General features: G+C 34.6%; 1 protein-coding gene across 1 annotated transcript in view; it reads right to left on the bottom strand.

The window, feature by feature from the left end:
• Nucleotides 1-19,883, bottom strand: part of pfkla (phosphofructokinase, liver a) — a 40,279-nt gene that overhangs the window by 12,322 nt on the left and 8,074 nt on the right. The window contains exons 6-19 of the mRNA XM_067410727.1: nucleotides 18,877-18,921; nucleotides 11,024-11,132; nucleotides 10,373-10,468; nucleotides 9,154-9,246; nucleotides 8,920-9,045; nucleotides 6,435-6,499; nucleotides 6,275-6,338; nucleotides 5,693-5,839; nucleotides 3,407-3,477; nucleotides 3,238-3,325; nucleotides 2,789-2,941; nucleotides 1,207-1,371; nucleotides 912-973; nucleotides 721-832 (exon numbers count right to left, since the gene is read on the bottom strand). Of these exons, the coding sequence (XP_067266828.1) occupies nucleotides 721-832; nucleotides 912-973; nucleotides 1,207-1,371; nucleotides 2,789-2,941; nucleotides 3,238-3,325; nucleotides 3,407-3,477; nucleotides 5,693-5,839; nucleotides 6,275-6,338; nucleotides 6,435-6,499; nucleotides 8,920-9,045; nucleotides 9,154-9,246; nucleotides 10,373-10,468; nucleotides 11,024-11,132; nucleotides 18,877-18,921 (1,396 nt within the window). The remainder of the gene's footprint in view (nucleotides 1-720; nucleotides 833-911; nucleotides 974-1,206; nucleotides 1,372-2,788; nucleotides 2,942-3,237; nucleotides 3,326-3,406; nucleotides 3,478-5,692; nucleotides 5,840-6,274; nucleotides 6,339-6,434; nucleotides 6,500-8,919; nucleotides 9,046-9,153; nucleotides 9,247-10,372; nucleotides 10,469-11,023; nucleotides 11,133-18,876; nucleotides 18,922-19,883) is intronic.

Raw genomic sequence — 19,883 nt, 5'->3', positions numbered from 1 at the left:
TTTACTAATTCTTTCCCTCGATTTACCACTTCGTTCCCTCGATTTACTATTTCGTTCCCTCGATTTACTAATTCGTTCCCTCGATTTAGTAATTCTTTCCCTCGATTTACAATTTCGTTCCCTCGATTTACTAATTTCGTTCCCTCGATTTACTAATTTCGTTCCCTCAATTACTAATTCGTTCCCTCGATTTACTAATGCGTTCCCTCGATTTACTAATGCGTTCCCTCGATTTACTATTTCGTCCCCTCGATTTACTATTTCGTTCCCTCGATTTACTAATTCGTTCCCTCGATTTACCACTTCGTTCCCTCGATTTACCACTTCGTTCCCTCGATTTACTAATTCGTTCCCTCGTTTTACTAATTCTTTCCCTCGATTTATAAATCATGTGCATGATTTATAAATCGAGGGAACGAATTAGTAAATCAGGAGCACAATTTAGCCTACTATTTCTTTCTTGCATGTCATGTCCGGGGCTCCGTATGTATTGAAACTAATTAGAAATTACTATATTTACTAATTAGAGTATTTGTGTGTGAAATCAACTGCGAAGTGTGCTTCAAGATGCACAGAGATGCTGAAAGGGAAGCTCATAAGAACTCTATTCATGTGTCACTCAAGAAGTACCTTTTCAGTGATGATGCTGCATTAGAATCAGACATCACGACAGCTCAGTTGTTAAATTGATGAGTTGTGTAATTAAGCATGAGTTTGTACCTGCTGCAGGTGTCCCAGGACATTGACCCTGCAGTCAAACACGCCTTTCCCTTCTGCAGAGTAGAGTTTATGGATGAAATCAGTGGTGTATTGCTCATGGCATTTCTCATTCCTGTGAACAGAGCAGTTTTACACATTAAACTGTCATTAAGGTGCCTTTAAGGTGGACAGATGAACAGGCGGCTTGTTACCTCAGCACCAGACCTCTCTGGATGTCCTTCTTCATTTTCTCCGTCAAATGCTCCACATTGGTCTAAAAAAAGTGTCGCAACAACAGAAAAACAGTGTTTGTTCTTCTATATATAGATGTGAGCAGCATTGGGAAAATGTTATCTTATTTTTTATAGAACTGTCGTATAAAATCATTATAACATGGAATTAAAATGCACTCTTAAAATGCACTTTTTGCTCCATAATATCAGCTTGCACATCATTAAAACAATAATTATGATATTATCGTAAACTATACATATTGCATAGCCCTACCTTGAGGTCATGGATGTTGAAAGGATCTTCAAAGATGTAAGCAGCATCTGCACCGACAGCGATGCCCGTGGTGGTTGCCAGATAACCGCAGAATCCACCCATAGTCTCCACCACAAACACCCTCCTCTTGGTCCCTGTGGCCGACTGCTTGATCTTATCACAGCTCTTCATCAAACAAAGACACACTTCAAGTCAAAAACTGGGCAAAGAATGCAGCGAAACTATTGATCAATTAAAAATGATCTTTTCAGATACAAGCTTTTCACTAAATTTAACTTTTTGTCTCACTTGTGATGCATTATGAAATTTCCTTGTCCACAAAATATACTGTACATGCAATGCTGCTTTAGCATTAGGCAAAAGAAGGCATCTTAGACAGCATTACACTAACCTGCACCAAGGCTACGTTCACACTGTGAGCCTTAAAGGATTAGTTCAATTTCAAATTAAAATTTCCTGATAATTTACTCACCCCCATATCATGCAAGATGTTGATGTCCTTCTCTCTTCAGTTGAAAAGAAATTAAGTTTTAAATGTATTAATGCCCTCCACAGGTCAAAGTTTGAACTAATTGTTATATACTTGCACTAGCATATGTATATGACTACTTAGTTCAAACTTTCACCTGTGGAGGGCAGTAATACACTTAGCAGTGTCTACACCGCTGGAATTCTAATAGAGAAGAAGAAGAGAGCTAGTTCAAGATGAGCATTTATGGTTAAAATGTAAAAAACTTAAAAAAATTTCTTTTAGAAAATGAGCGATGGTTTCTCTAGATAAGACCCTTATTTCTCGTCTGGGATCATGTAGAGCTTGTTGAAGCTGCATTTGGACCTTCAACCTGTTGAACCCCAGTGAAGTCCACTATATGGAGAAAAATCCTGGAATGTTTTCATGAAAAACCCTCATTTCTTTTCAGCTGAAGAAAGAAAGACCTGAACATCTTGGATGACATGGGGGTGAGTAAATTATCAGGAAATTTTTATTTGAAAGTGAACTAATCCTTTAATGCTCAATTCCAATTTTTGATCAGATTTTTTTGTATGTGGCCAATATCAGATTTCCAGTGTGAACAGATCATGGTTCTGTATGCGCAAAAGAACAATGCAAACGGGATTGCCAGGTTTTTACCACAAAATCCACTCAATTACCTCTCAAAACGAGTCTAAAACTAGCCCAATCGCTTTCCACGGGGTATCCCGGTAAAAATTTCAGGGGTTAAATATCTCATTGGTGGGGTTGCTTCAACCCATGGAGTAGCAAATCAACCTGCGGCAACAGTGAAAAAGTAACCCAATTCTGCAGGAAAATCTCTGAAGCATCATAATTCTGAAACAACTCTCAAAAATTCAGGATTGATTCTGAGTTCAATTCAAATTGCGACTGAGCATGCATAGGAAACTGCAAAATAAATGTTCTCAGATGTATACTAGCAAAATCGTCTATTGTGAATAGGCAGCTCACAAGGTTTTAAAATCCTGTGATTTCTCCATTATATGTCGATAACAGTAAATCTAAAAGAGAATATATATCAATGTTGATGTGAAAAGTGAACTTGAGTGGTGTGTGTCCTGTACTTACGGCCATCGCTGCATTAACCGCAGTATCGCTGCCCAGACTGAAGTCAGTGCCTGGAACATTGTTGCTGATGGTGGCAGGGATGATACACATGGGAATACATAATTCATCATAGCGTCCCCTCGCTTCAACCAGCTCCAGTATGCCCTCGTACGCCTGAACACGACAGAAAACACAGTCAGACATCATAAAGAGCAGCTCGGACTTTGCCTCATTTAATATCTCGTTTTGTGTTTCATGGAAGATAATATAGATTGGAAATATTCCTGGGCGATATGGCAAAAATATTCTGCCAAAATTTTGAACAACGTAAAAACAATTATTTTTTGCCCCCCATGAAATAGATCTGATCTGGTTGTTGTAACAACAAAGCAAGCTCTTTGAAGAACAAAGACACACATTACATAGAATAAGTAGCATATCTATTCATTTGCATGAACATTTTCCTGTACCTCAAAACCACCGACGACAAACAGCGACTGGATGTTGAACTTGTTGAGATTTTCCACTAGCTTCTCCATGCAGGTGCTTGGGAGGGTTCTGGAAAACATTGAGGGTCACAAAGCTGTGATGAAAATAAAGAGCCAGTGAGAAAAGCACTGATTTTTAAAGGAGACAAACCGTTTAGTTCCCAGCAGAGAGCCGCCCTGACCCGTCCAACCGGCCACCTGATTCCACGACACCTCATTCACCTATACAACATCAGATAAAACAGTGGGATTTCATGCTACTGTTTCATTAATATTAATTATGTTCTTTCCAAATAACAGAAATAGATTATACTACTCTGTTTAATATTTTTTGTGTTTGGATTTGTTGTATGCATTTGGAGATTATGGATAATAAGATCATTCTTTTTTGCCATATTGGATACCTATGATTTCCGCGATGTGTGGATGGAATCATGGAATCATAAAAATGGAATTTACAGTACTGTAACATGAAATGACATGGAATGGACTATATGCACGGAGCGTTCTTTAGAACTTCCGCATTAATATAAGCCAGCTCGAAAACTTCCGGTGAGAGTCATGTGCTGGTGTGTTGAGCATCAGTAGTGTAATAATTAGTTTATAATCAGAATATAGTCACTTAAATAGTGTGGCATAGCAATAATTTAGTTATTCAAACGTAAGACAGCATAAATAAATAAAGACGTACCTCAATGTTCCTCCTCGGCTAAATTCAATTCGACCATTAGTTTTCCCACTTTTATGTGGAAAAAAAACTTCAAAAATTAAATATTTATTGTGCACTTTAGTTAGATTAATTGTATAAAATGTGTTTTCACAAGTGTGCTGAAATCATTGATCTTGCACTGCACTGACTGACAGCTGCTGTGATTATGAAGAGAGAGCGGCGCTCATTTTCTGTGTCATTCACAATAAAAGTTATTGTTTTTCATGAGATTTTTCATACTTCACATTGACAAAATGTATTTTAAACCTAGTTATTTTATAATGTTTAATATTTAGTCAAAAACGAAGTGAAAAACGTTTAGAGAAAATGGCTGATATGCTACTTTGCCGCCACCTGCTGGTTAAAGTGGTAATTATTGTCTTTTTTATTTTTAAATAAGTGTTTTCTATCAAAGGTTACATTTCCTACATTTTTAAAAGTTCGATTTTACAATGGGGACAATCTCAGAAGGATGAACAAATAATGTTTATGGTTGTCACATTAAAAATAACATTTGATGTGCTGGGGAAAAAATGTATGTGCGTGTCTAATTACAGACACCGCGTTTTAAAACGTCCCAATAGCTTCGTCTTTATTGCAATCAATAAATCTGGTTTATTGGCAAATTAGGTAAATGTGATAACTGCATTAAAATATGAATACAACATTAAAAAGTCAACCATTGATGGTTTTGTATCGATGTACAACGACTACAGAATGAACAGTTCACCGGAAGTGCTCGAGCTGGCTTAACGACAACCAGGAAGTAACCGTGCATATAGTCCATTAAAGCACAAAAAGACTATTTAAATCTAGGGTGACCACCTGGCTATTGATCTGTTGCAGGACAGTAGATGTGATTTTGCGGGACAATGCAGGACACATGAGATAAATTTACAACTATTATGCTACATAAATATTGATTTACATTTTTTGGCAAACCTGGCATATGCACCAATTAATGTTTCTGCCGGTGGGTGCCCACACTATAATGTTGCGCTTATGGCAACATTAAATCCTGGAGAGAAGACAATTCTAGATTCACGGCTGCTCATGCAGGAGGACAAAGTTTGAGCATGCACATGTGATATCTGAGCGAACCAGTTTTGTGCGAGAAGGGAATCCGCCTGTGAGCGGAGAGATTGCTCGTGCATTTGATAATGCCCTCTCGACATTTTTCATAATAATAACGCCATATAACCCGCATTAAATGAACTATTAACATGTCTGAATGCTGCTGTCCAGTTTTTTTTATTAAAAATACCGTCTTACCTTTCTTCCTCTTGCTATTATTTTGATTTATGCCTTAGTTGTATTACCTTCTTAGTTTTTAAGTCATTTGAAATTGATTTTTACATTTTATTTAGATTTTTGTATTTGCATTATATAGCAATTAAATGCACTAAATGGGTTTAGTTTTCACAGATATTAATGAATGCAATTTCAGCCAAAAAATATAAATGTTTCTAAAAAGGAAACAAATTATTACATTTTCTCTTGTATATTTAGTATTGCATTGCACTACTTCTTATCCGATTACTCGATTAATCGATGCAATTATTGGTAGAATACTCGGTATCTGCAGCCCTAAGCACACGTGACGCTCGTGGTGTTTTCAGCATCTATATGAGGACATGAACACATGAAGCTCATCTCTAGAGTTGCTCTGAGAGTCACTTTGCATTAAAAGCATTATTACAGAAATCATTCGAATGCATGGTTCTTTACCGTTCCTTTGGCCAGACCCTCAAATCCATCGCTGACGATGTAAACCCGGTGTCCTGTGGCCAGACCGACCCTCACCGCCGACCTCACCGCAGCGTTCATGCCGGCGGCTGGAGCTCCCACGTTCAGGATGGCCATGGAGTAGTTGCTCTGAGGAGAACAAAGCGCAGGAAATAATGAATAACAGGAAACTAGGATCTAATCAACTCTTCACTGAGCACCAAACATTTGCTCTTTTCTAATGGAAGTCAATCTGTGCATCTGGATGGTTTTAAATGAAATCATTCAAAAATGTAGAGAAAAAAAATGCTTTTGTCATTCAAGAGAATTAGAATTAGTCTCATATTTAAGTTTTCATCACTGTTTCTGTTTTTACCCTGTTTATTACTTATTTTTAAATCTGTTTTGTTTAAAGCGCTACAGAAATAAAGCTGACTTGACTTCAAGATTAGGATTTTATGATCCGTACACCCTGACAGCTACAATAAAAACGCATAAGTACCAGTGGCAACAAATGACTTGAATGTAAAAACTAACAATTGTGTCTGTAATGAGTTGAAATCAGGTTTAGTGTTCATGTGTTACCTGGACCGCAGCAGGTTTCTGATAGGCCAGCAGCTTATAAATGTTCCAGTTGTTCTCAAAACTCCTGTAAACAGTGTCATTTGAGTCATTATTACTCACTCAGACTTTGACCTCTGCTAATGAACACGGATGATAATGAATCTGAAAGGGTTCTTCTCACCTGCCCCGTAACTGGATGGCTTCTTCAAACCGCTTTTCATTCATGGCCCTCTGAACCTCTTTAGTCTTAAGAAAGAGAGTAAAATGATTCTCTTAAGGCGAGATATAACTACTGTTCTTCACGCACTGGTTTAATGATGCGATTTTGGGCTATTTTGCTTCCACGACATCCAAAATACACATTAAGTGTTTATTTTATTACACTTTATTTGTGTCTATGATTTCTAGGCGTTGAGTTTGAGTCAGAAATCTCCACTTCAGCAGCTTTACATTCATCAAACTTTAGTTTTATTCCTATCTATGTTCTGAAGGTTTGTTCATTTATCATTCACCTGCTTTATAGAAAATGTTATACATAAAAATATGATGATTTTTGTTCTGGTTGTTGACAGTATTTTTATGGAGTAATGAAAAGAGAAATCTCATATCCCCTCTGTAAAAACCTTTAACTCTAATAGTAGTTTTGAACCCAGCTTTATCCAATTATCAGATTTCTGTATTGGGAATTTATGCAAAGTAATGCATATTTAATTAGACAATGCATAATTTGCATATATTTCAGAAAACTTGTATGTCTTAATATACAGTGTTTAATTAACTGGGGAAGTCATTAATTAGTTGTAAATTTGACCCTATTCATTTGGTGTCTTAATAATGTGAGAAATTATTTGAGACAAAACAAAAGATTGGTAGTCAAATTCATTGCTAAATTACGAATGAACTGTTTTAATGAACTTTTTGAAGACAGAGTTTCTGCAGGTTTTATGAAGGTAAATAAAAGACCTGGGTAAGACCGAGTAAAGAAAATGTAAGGAATAAATTGAAAGGAAATTAATACTTCAATATGTTCTCTAAGTGTAAATGTCTAGGGAGAAACATAATGAATTGTATTAGCAACACTTCCAACAAATATCTATTACTTTTTAATTAATTAAAAAACAAAACAAAATCAGCTTGAATTGCTCTGCTCCCAACCAATATAATATGGAAATATCTTTTACTGTAACTTCTGATCACACAGCAAAAAAAGTGATGTTCTTCCTCAGTATTTTTGTCTTGTTTTCTAGTGTAGTTGTCTAAAGATTCTTAAATCAAGAAACATTTACTGCACTTGAGATGTAAAATGAGTTTTCTGTGAAATTTACACACACACAAAAATGAATCAAGTGTGATTAAAACAAGAGCTGAAAATTCAACTTTATTCAAAGGGAAGTTTTCGTAACAGGTATCATGAAAGATATAAATAAATAATTTTTTTTCAAGACTTCATTTTATGCATCTCAAATAGATGTATCAAAGGTGTTTAGATATTTGTACTGGAAAACAGGACAAAAATACTGGGGAAGATATTTATTTTTTGCAACATTTAATGCCATGACTTCAGCTCTGATTTAAGACCTTTTTAAAGCCTTAAAGGGTTAGTTCACCCAAAAAAGAAAATAATGTCATTTATTACTCACCTTCATGTCGCTACCACACCTGTAAGACCTTCATTCATCTTCAGAACACAAATTAAGATATTTTTGATGAAATATGATGGCTGATGGCTAGTCCTTCATAGCCAGCAATGACATTTCCTCTCTCAAGATTCATTAATGTACTAAAAACATATTTAAATCAGTTCATGTGAGTACAGTGGTTCAATATTAATATTATAAAGCGACGAGAATATTTTTGGTGCGCCAAAAAAACTAAATAACAACTTATATAGTGATGGCCGATTTCAAAACACTGCTTCAGGAAGCTTCGGAGCATAAATGAATCAGCGTATCGAATCAGCGGTTCGGAGCGCCAAAGTCACGTGATTTCAGAAGTTTGACACGCGATCCGAATCATAATTCGACACAAAAGATTCATAACGCTCTGAAGCTTCCTGAAGCAGTGTTTTGAAATCGGCCATCACTAAATAAGTCGATATTTTGTTTTTTTGGTGCACCAAAAATATTCTTGTCATTTTATAATATTAATATTGAACCACTGTACTCACATGATCTGATTTAAATATGTTTTTAGTGCATTAATGGATCTTGAGAGAGGAAATGTCATTGCTGGCTATGAGGGCCTCACGGAGCCATTGGATTTCATCAAAAATATCTTAATTTGTGTTCTGAAGATGAACGAAGGTCTTATGGGTGTGGAACGGCATGAGGGCGAGTAATTAATGACATTATTTTCATTTTTGGGTGAACTAACCCTTTAATTTGTGTAAGAGCGAATTAAGACTTTTTAAGACCCACAGAAACTCTGGAAGTTTGTATGATAGCTATAAACATGCAGAATAATAATAAACAGAAAACCAACTGATACAACTGGTTTTCTTTCAGTGTTTGGCTGTATATACTGGAGTAATGATGCTGAAAATTCAGCTTTGATCACAGGAATAAATTACATTTTAAAATATATTCAAATACAAAACAGTTATTTTAGATTGTAAAAATCATTTTAGAACAAAAAACAAACAAAACAGTGCACTGCTGAAGACTCACCATCTCTACGGCCTCCATCAGCGGGAGACGCACGGCCTGGTTTCCTGATAAGCCGATCACACAGGCGGCAGTGTCCGGTCCCGCCTCCAACAGGGCCACCACGGCCTCGACGCCCATCTTACTGCTCTACACCACAAAACACAGAGGATTCTTCAACCTCATCTGCTTCTCATGTTAAATAATCATCCCATTACTCAGAACTCTTCTGAGGGTTTCACTGAAGGGTTTATTTACCAGAACTCTGTCAAAGGCTGACGGCGTCCCGCCCCTCTGGACGTGACCCAGAACAGTGACCCGGGTGTCGTAACCCAGCCGCGACACAACCAGCTGCACAGAATTGCAAATCACATGCTCATTTATACACATCTGATTGGTCAAGCAGTGTAATAAGATCTCTTTTTTGCCAAAATGTATTTCTATAGTGCTTTATACAATACACATCCTTTTTAAAGCAGCTTCACATAAAATACAGAGTTGCAAAATTGATCAATTATGAAAGGACTTCAATTCCAGCTTTGAAACGTCTCTACAGAAGACTTTTTATTTTGGAAGCTTGTTTCCACCACTAAATAAAAAATAAGAGTTAATTGCAATTTTTATTTCACAATTCTGACCTTTTTTTCCTTGCAAAAAGTTACTAGTTACTTAAAAGTTACTTTATATCTTCCAATTCTGGCACTTTCTATCAAATTTGAGTTTATATCTTCCAATTCTGATTTTATTTCTTGCAATTCCGACTTTTTTCTCAGAAGTGTGAGATATAAACTCGGAATTGCGAGAAAAAAGTCAAAATTTAAGATTTAAACTTTTAAGATTTAAATCTACAACTTTTTATCTCACAATTCTAACATTTTTTCTCACAATTGCAAGTTTATCACTGGTAATTTACTTTTTTTCTCAGAATTGTGAGATATAAACTCACAATTGCAAGAACAATAGTCAGAAATGTGAGATTAAAAGTCACAATTACCTTTTTTTTTTATTCCATGGCAGAAAAAAGCTTCCATAGAACTTCATATCACTTCTAGAAAACATATGGCTAACATTTAATAAAAGCAAACTTATGGTACATTTTATGAAAACACTAAAACTTGTGTAAATGATATCTCTAGGAATTGAATTAACGTACTAAAATAACTTTAAAGGGATAGTTTGCCCTAAAATTAAAATTATGTGATAATTTACTCACCCTCAAGTTGTTGCAAACCTGTATAAATTTCACAGAAGAAGATATTTTGAAGAATGTTTCTGGTTCTCATTGACTTTCATAGTATTTTTTTTCTCCATACTAAGGAAGTCAATGGGGTCCATCAACTGTTTGGTTATCTTCTTTTGTGTTCAGCAGAAGAAAGAACATCATATAGGTTTGAGACCACTTGAGGGTGAGTAAATGATGACAGAATTGTCATTTTTGGGTGAACTGTCCCTTTAAGAGCAGAAGAGCTTCGCTCACGTCTTTGATGTAGTTGGAGGTGATGGGTTCACCGCTTTTGTTGATGGCTCCTTCAGCGATGATGATGATGTTCAGTCTGGATCCTTTACTGCGGCTCTGAACAAACACATCCATGAGTCAATTATTAAAATGATATGGACGTGAAACTGGGGTGTTGTTATCGAAAGGAGTTATTTCTCTGAAATATGAAAATGACTTTTATTGGTGCAACTTAATGTAGTCAGGCTGATTCTTTAATATTAAATAATATTTTTGACTTGCATAAAACCAACGGATTTGGATGTTACCATATGAAGCACATTTGAAAATATACAAGACAGAAATAAAATAAAATCTAAATACCAGATGAAAAACGTATCAGAATTTAGCATTTCAGAGAGCCATGTAATAAAATACTATAGATGAAAAACCTAACTGAAATAACATAAGTTTACTAAAAGTACTAAAATTGAAATAAACATAAATTACAGCCAAATTACTGATACGTAAACTGAAATGAGCTTTTGTTTCATATTTATATTATCAATTTTAAACATCATCAAAATAACACTAATTACCAACTAATGGCATGAGAACTGATGATATATTCATAAATCAGTCATTGTGCAATGATCTATCAAAGCGGCCCAAAGTCACATGTTCTGGGCTCACCTCTCCCAGTCGAGTGCACATGAGCTCTTCCCAGCTGTCCTCAGGAGGGGCTTCAGGGATGAACAGCCAATCAGCTCCAGACGCCAGAGCTGAAACCAGCGCTAGATAACTGCAGGAGAACAGTGATGCCAACACTACAGTCACATACTGGCCAACAGTGATACTTAAATTAAAATTCTGACATTAACTTAACCAAAACTGTCAGGATGAGTATATGGTAAAAGAATTTTCATTTTTGGGAAAATTAATAAACAGTACAGGATGGAATTGCAGTACAAAATCTAAAACTGAAATTAAAATGAATAAAAACTATAAAGGAATAAAAACTACTAAAATAACAAAAACACACAACAAAATTACAAAAACTTTAACTAAAATTAAAATGGAAAATATAAAAAAACAACTGAAATAAAAAAATTTAAAACTTAAAACGTTTAAAAAGTTTAACTTGATGTACTAAAATAGCTCAAATATATAAATAGAATAGACATATTTAAAAAAACAAACTAATAAAAATGTCAGAAATGCACAACAAAACTACTAAAACTAACTAAAATGAAAATGAAAATGGAAAATATAAAAATAAACATTAACCAAAAAAAAAAAGTGAACTTTTTTATTTTACATATATGAAGCACAGCACATGACATGCAGGAAAAAATAGTAGACTAAATCATGCACACAATTTACTATTTCATTCCCGTGATTTACTAAATCATGCAGACAATTTCTTTAAATCGAGGGAACAAAATAGTAAATAGTGCGCACGATTTATCAAATCGAGGGAACGAATAAGTAAATCGTGCGCACGATTTATCAAATCGAGGGAACGAATAAGTAAATCGTGCGCAGGATTTAGCAAATCGAGGGAAGGAAATAGTAAATCATGCACACAATTTTGCAAATCGAGGGAACGAAATAGTAAATTGTGCGCACAATTTAGCAAATCGAGGAAACAAAATAGTAAATAGTGCACACGATTTATCAAATCGAGGAAACAAAATAGAAAATAGTGCACACGATTTATCAAATCGAGGGAACGAATAAGTAAATTGTGCGCACAATTTAGCAAATTGAGGAAACAAAATAGTAAATAGTGCACACGATTTATCAAATCGAGGGAACGAATAAGTAAATCGTGTGCACGATTTAGCAAATCGAGGGAAGGAAATAGTAAATAGTGCGCACAATTTAGCAAATTGAGGAAACAAAATAGTAAATAGTGCACACGATTTATCAAATTGAAGAAACAAACAGTAAATCAAGCGCACGATTTAGCAAATCGAGGGAACGAAATAGTAAATAGTGCACACGATTTAGCAAATTGAGGGAACGAAATAGTAAATAGTGCGCACGATTTAGCAAATCGAGGGAACGAAATAGTAAATAGTGCGCACGATTTATCAAATCGAGGAAACAAAATAGTAAATAGTGCACACGATTTAGCAAATTGAGGAAACAAAATAGTAAATAGTGCACACGATTTAGCAAATCGAGGGAACGAAATAGTAAATAGTGCGCACGATTTAGCAAATCGAGGAAACAAAATAGTAAATAGTGCACACGATTTATCAAATCGAGGGAACGAATAAGTAAATTGTGCGCACAATTTAGCAAATCGAGGGAAGGAAATAGTAAATAGTGCACACGATTTATCAAATCGAGGGAAGGAAATAGTAAGCAGTGCACACGATTTAGCAAATTAAGGGAACGAATAAGTAAATAGTGCACACGATTTAGCAAATCGAGGGAACAAATAAGTAAATCGTGCGCACGATTTAGCAAATCGAGGAAACAAAATAGTAAATCGTGTGCACGATTTAGCAAATCGAGGGAAGGAAATAGTAAATAGTGCACACGATTTAGCAAATCGAGGGAACGAAATAGTAAATTGTGCGCACAATTTAGCAAATCGAGGAAACAAAATAGTAAATAGTGCACACGATTTATCAAATCGAGGAAACAAAATAGAAAATAGTGCACACGATTTATCAAATCGAGGGAACGAAATAGTAAATTGTGCGCACAATTTAGCAAATCGAGGAAACAAAATAGTAAATAGTGCACACGATTTATCAAATCGAGGAAACAAAATAGAAAATAGTGCACACGATTTTTCAAATCGAGGGAACGAATAAGTAAATCGTGTGCACGATTTAGCAAATCGAGGGAAGGAAATAGTAAATAGTGCGCACAATTTAGCAAATTGAGGAAACAAAATAGTAAATAGTGCACACGATTTATCAAATTGAGGAAACAAACAGTAAATCAAGCGCACGATTTAGCAAATCGAGGGAACGAAATAGTAAATAGTGCACACGATTTAGCAAATCGAGGGAACGAAATAGTAAATAGTGCGCACGATTTAGCAAATCGAGGGAACGAAATAGTAAATAGTGCGCACGATTTAGCAAATCGAGGAAACAAAATAGTAAATAGTGCACACGATTTAGCAAATTGAGGAAACAAAATAGTAAATAGTGCACACGATTTAGCAAATCGAGGAAACAAAATAGTAAATAGTGCACACGATTTAGCAAATTGAGGAAACAAAATAGTAAATAGTGCACACGATTTATCAAATTGAGGAAACAAACAGTAAATCAAGCGCACGATTTAGCAAATCGAGGGAACGAAATAGTAAATAGTGCACACGATTTAGCAAATCGAGGGAACGAAATAGTAAATAGTGCGCACGATTTAGCAAATCGAGGGAACGAAATAGTAAATAGTGCGCACGATTTAGCAAATCGAGGAAACAAAATAGTAAATAGTGCACACGATTTAGCAAATCGAGGGAACGAAATAGTAAATTGTGCGCACAATTTAGCAAATCGAGGAAACAAAATAGTAAATAGTGCACACGATTTATCAAATCGAGGAAACAAAATAGAAAATAGTGCACACGATTTATCAAATCGAGGGAACGAAATAGTAAATTGTGCGCACAATTTAGCAAATCGAGGAAACAAAATAGTAAATAGTGCACACGATTTATCAAATCGAGGAAACAAAATAGAAAATAGTGCACACGATTTATCAAATCGAGGGAACGAATAAGTAAATCGTGTGCACGATTTAGCAAATCGAGGGAAGGAAATAGTAAATAGTGCGCACAATTTAGCAAATTGAGGAAACAAAATAGTAAATAGTGCACACGATTTATCAAATTGAGGAAACAAACAGTAAATCAAGCGCACGATTTAGCAAATCGAGGGAACGAAATAGTAAATAGTGCACACGATTTAGCAAATCGAGGGAACGAAATAGTAAATAGTGCGCACGATTTAGCAAATCGAGGGAACGAAATAGTAAATAGTGCGCACGATTTAGCAAATCGAGGAAACAAAATAGTAAATAGTGCACACGATTTAGCAAATTGAGGAAACAAAATAGTAAATAGTGCACACGATTTAGCAAATCGAGGGAACGAAATAGTAAATAGTGCGCACGATTTAGCAAATCGAGGAAACAAAATAGTAAATAGTGCACACGATTTATCAAATCGAGGGAACGAATAAGTAAATTGTGCGCACAATTTAGCAAATCGAGGGAAGGAAATAGTAAATAGTGCACACGATTTATCAAATCGAGGGAAGGAAATAGTAAGCAGTGCACACGATTTAGCAAATTAAGGGAACGAATAAGTAAATAGTGCACACGATTTAGCAAATCGAGGGAATAAATAAGTAAATCGTGCACACGATTTAGCAAATCGAGGAAACAAAATAGTAAATCGTGTGCACGATTTAGCAAATCGAGGGAAGGAAATAGTAAATAGTGCACACGATTTAGCAAATCGAGGGAACGAATAAGTAAATCGTGCGCACAATTTAGCAAATCGAGGGAAGGAAATAGTAAATAGTGCACACGATTTAGAAAAAAAAAGGAAACAAAATAGTAAATAGTGCACACGATTTAGCAAATCGAGGGAACGAATAAGTAAATAGTGCGCATGATTTACCAAATCGAGGAAACAAAATAGTAAATAGTGCACACGATTTATCAAATTGAGGGAACGAATAAGTAAATCGTGCGCACAATTTAGCAAATCGAGGGAAGGAAATAGTAAATAGTGTGCACACGATTTAGCAAATTAAGGGAACGAATAAGTAAATAGTGCACACGATTTATCAAATTGAGGGAAGGAAATAGTAAATAGTGTGCACAATTTAGCAAATTAAGGGAACGAATAAGTAAATAGTGCACACGATTTATCAAATTGAGGAAACGAATAAGTAAATCGTGCGCACAATTTAGCAAATCGAGGGAAGAAAATAGTAAATAGTGCACACGATTTATCAAATCGAGGGAAGGAAATAGTAAATAGTGTGCACAATTTAGCAAATTAAGGGAACGAATAAGTAAATAGTGCACACGATTTATCAAATTGAGGGAACGAATAAGTAAATCGTGCGCACAATCTAGCAAATCGAGGGAAGGAAATAGTAAATAGTGCACACGATTTATCAAATCGAGGAAACAAAATAGTAAATAGTGCACACGATTTAGCAAATCGAGGAAACAAAATAGTAAATAGTGCACACGATTTAGCAAATTGAGGAAACAAAATAGTAAATAGTGCACACGATTTAGCAAATCGAGGGAACGAAATAGTAAATAGTGCACACGATTTAGCAAATCGAGGAAACAAAATAGTAAATAGTGCACACGATTTATCAAATCGAGGGAACGAATAAGTAAATTGTGCGCACAATTTAGCAAATCGAGGGAAGGAAATAGTAAATAGTGCACACGATTTATCAAATCGAGGGAAGGAAATAGTAAGCAGTGCACATGATTTAGCAAATTAAGGGAACGAATAAGTAAATAGTGCACACGATTTAGCAAATCGAGGGAACAAATAAGTAAATCGTGCGCACGATTTAGCAAATCGAGGAAACAAATTAGTAAATCGTGTGCACGATTTAGCAAATCGAAGGGAAGGAAATAGTAAATAGTGCACACGATTTAGCAAATCGAGGGAACGAAATAGTAAATTGTGCGCACAATTTAGCAAATCGAGGAAACAAAATAGTAAATAGTGCACACGATTTATCAAATCGAGGAAACAAAATAGAAAATAGTGCACACGATTTATCAAATCGAGGGAACGAATAAGTAAATTGTGCGCACAATTTAGCAAATTGAGGAAACAAAATAGTAAATAGTGCACACGATTTATCAAATCGAGGGAACGAATAAGTAAATCGTGTGCACGATTTAGCAAATCGAGGGAAGGAAATAGTAAATAGTGCGCACAATTTAGCAAATTGAGGAAACAAAATAGTAAATAGTGCACACGATTTATCAAATTGAGGAAACAAAATAGTAAATAGTGCACACGATTTAGCAAATTGAGGAAACAAAATAGTAAATAGTGCACACGATTTAGCAAATCGAGGGAACGAAATAGTAAATAGTGCGCACGATTTAGCAAATCGAGGAAACAAAATAGTAAATAGTGCACACGATTTATCAAATCGAGGGAACGAATAAGTAAATTGTGCGCACAATTTAGCAAATCGAGGGAAGGAAATAGTAAATAGTGCACACGATTTATCAAATCGAGGGAAGGAAATAGTAAATAGTGCACACGATTTATCAAATCGAGGGAAGGAAATAGTAAATAGTGCACACGATTTAGCAAATTAAGGGAACGAATAAGTAAATAGTGCACACGATTTAGCAAATCGAGGGAACAAATAAGTAAATCGTGCGCACGATTTAGCAAATCGAGGAAACAAAATAGTAAATCGTGTGCACGATTTAGCAAATCGAGGGAAGGAAATAGTAAATAGTGCACACGATTTATCAAATCGAGGGAACGAATAAGTAAATCGTGCGCACAATTTAGCAAATCGAGGGAAGGAAATAGTAAATAGTGCACACGATTTAGAAAAAAAAAGGAAACAAAATAGTAAATAGTGCACACGATTTAGCAAATCGAGGGAACGAATAAGTAAATAGTGCGCATGATTTACCAAATCGAGGAAACAAAATAGTAAATAGTGCACACGATTTATCAAATTGAGGGAACGAATAAGTAAATCGTGCGCACAATTTAGCAAATCGAGGGAAGGAAATAGTAAATAGTGTGCACAATTTAGCAAATTAAGGGAACGAATAAGTAAATAGTGCACACTATTTATCAAATTGAGGGAAGGAAATAGTAAATAGTGTGCACAATTTAGCAAATTAAGGGAACGAATAAGTAAATAGTGCACACGATTTATCAAATTGAGGGAACGAATAAGTAAATCGTGCGCACAATTTAGCAAATCTAGGGAAGAAAATAGTAAATAGTGTGCACAATTTAGCAAATTAAGGGAATGAATAAGTAAATAGTGCACACGATTTATCAAATTGAGGGAACGAATAAGTAAATCGTGCGCACAATTTAGCAAATCGAGGGAAGGAAATAGTAAATAGTGCACACGATTTATCAAATTGAGGGAACGAATAAGTAAATCGTGCGCACAATTTAGCAAATCGAGGGAAGGAAATAGTAAATAGTGTGCACAATTTAGCAAATTAAGGGAACAAATAAGTAAATAGTGCACACGATTTATCAAATTGAGGGAAGGAAATAGTAAATAGTGTGCACAATTTAGCAAATTAAGGGAACGAATAAGTAAATAGTGCACACGATTTATCAAATTGAGGGAACGAATAAGTAAATCGTGCGCACAATTTAGCAAATCGAGGGAAGGAAATAGTAAATAGTGTGCACAATTTAGCAAATTAAGGGAACGAATAAGTAAATAGTGCACACGATTTATCAAATTGAGGGAACGAATAAGTAAATCGTGCACACGATTTATCAAATCGAGGAAACAAAATAGTAAATAGTGCACACGATTTAGCAAATCGAGGGAACGAATAAGTAAATCGTGCGCACGATTTAGCAAATCGAGGGAAGGAAATAGTAAATAGTGCACACGATTTATCAAATCGAGGGAAGGAAATAGTAAATAGCGCACACGATTTAGCAAATCGAGGGAAGAAAATAGTAAATAGTGTGCACAATTTAGCAAATCGAGGGAAGAAAATAGTAAATAGCGCACACGATTTAGCAAATCGAGGGAAGAAAATAGTAAATAGTGTGCACAATTTAGCAAATCGAGGGAAGGAAATAGTAAATAGTGCACACGATTTATCAAATCGAGGGAAGAAAATAGTAAATAGCGCACACGATTTAGCAAATCGAGGGAAGAAAATAGTAAATAGTGTGCACAATTTAGCAAATTAAGGGAACGAATAAGTAAATAGTGCACACGATTTATCAAATTGAGGGAACGAATAAGTAAATCGTGCACACGATTTATCAAATCGAGGAAACAAAATAGTAAATAGTGCACACGATTTAGCAAATCGAGGGAACGAATAAGTAAATCGTGCGCACGATTTAGTAAATCGAGGGAAGGAAATAGTAAATAGTGCACACGATTTACTTTATTTCCTGCATGTCATGTGTGGGGCTCTGTATACGTAATTAGAAATGTTACCTTGGCAATTAACAGAAATAAAAGTTTATAGAAATATAATTTGAGGTACTAAAATTACTAAAACTGAAATAAAAATGAAAGCTTTACATAAAAATAAAAACGTAGCAAAGTTTAAAAAGCACAACAAAATTACTAAAACTTAATAATAGAAGTATTAATAATATTAATAAATACTGTAATATATAAACAATACTGAAAATAACAGTGTTGCCAGGATGTTCTGGGTGGTTGCTATAGGCCTCTCAAATCATCTCAAATCTAAACATGTTCAGACTTTATGTAATCTTCCCATGACCCTCTTGGTGTCTGTGCAGTTTTTCTCACAGAGACGCAGCGGAAACTCACCCGCAGTGGCGACCCATGACCTCGAGCACAAATGTGCGCTGATGGCTGAAAAAAGAATCAATAAAACATAGTGAGCACAAAATATGGTGAAAACATGCTGTAGATTATCTGAACAATGTATATCTGCCTATGTGCAACTGTCTGACAGCATAATGCTGAAAACAGTGTGTGTGGAAAATAAGAGAGACGAGACGAGACCAGACAAGAATTCCACACATTCAGTGCATTCCTGAACAAATGAGGAAACAACAGGAAATCACAGTCATCACAGCCTGATGATTATGATCAACCAATAAACCTTCAAATCAATTTTACACTAATTATATTATATTTTCTTATCTACACACGTCTTACAGCCAGTGTCATTTTAGTATCATTGAGATACTATTATAGTAAGTTCAATTATTTTTTATTTTTATACTTTCCATTTTTATTTTTATTTTAATTAAAGTTTTAGTAATTTTGTGTTTTTCTGTTATTTTTAGTAGATTGTTTTTTTAAAATGTGTATATATTTTTAGTAATTTTTATTTCAGTTTAACATTTAGTTATTTTAGTACATCAAGATGAACTAAATTAAAAAGTTTACTTTTTATATTTTATTTTAGTTAGTGTTTATTTTTATACTTTCCATTTTCATTTTAGTTAAAGTTTTAGTAATTTTGCTTTGTAATTTTGTCATTTTAGTAGTTTGTTTTCTAAATGTCTATATATGATTTATTAATTTTTATTTTAGTTTTATATTTAGTTATTACATCAAGTTAAACTAAATTTAAAAAAATATTTATTTTTTTGTATTGTATTTTATTTTAGTTAGTGTATTTTTTATTTTCTATTTTTGTTTTAATTTTAAAGTTTTTGTAATTTGTTATTTTTCTGTAATTTTTAGCATTTTTTTCCAATGTCTATATAGATTTTATTAATTTTTATTTCAGTTTTACATTTAGTTATTTTAGTACATCAAGTTAAACAAAATTACAAAAAAATTTATATTTAATATTTCATATG

This window comes from Chanodichthys erythropterus, chromosome 14 (assembly GCF_024489055.1).
Source record: "Chanodichthys erythropterus isolate Z2021 chromosome 14, ASM2448905v1, whole genome shotgun sequence".
In the NCBI taxonomy this organism is placed as follows: Eukaryota; Metazoa; Chordata; class Actinopteri; order Cypriniformes; family Xenocyprididae; genus Chanodichthys; species Chanodichthys erythropterus.
This window is presented reverse-complemented; position numbering and strand designations above follow the sequence as displayed.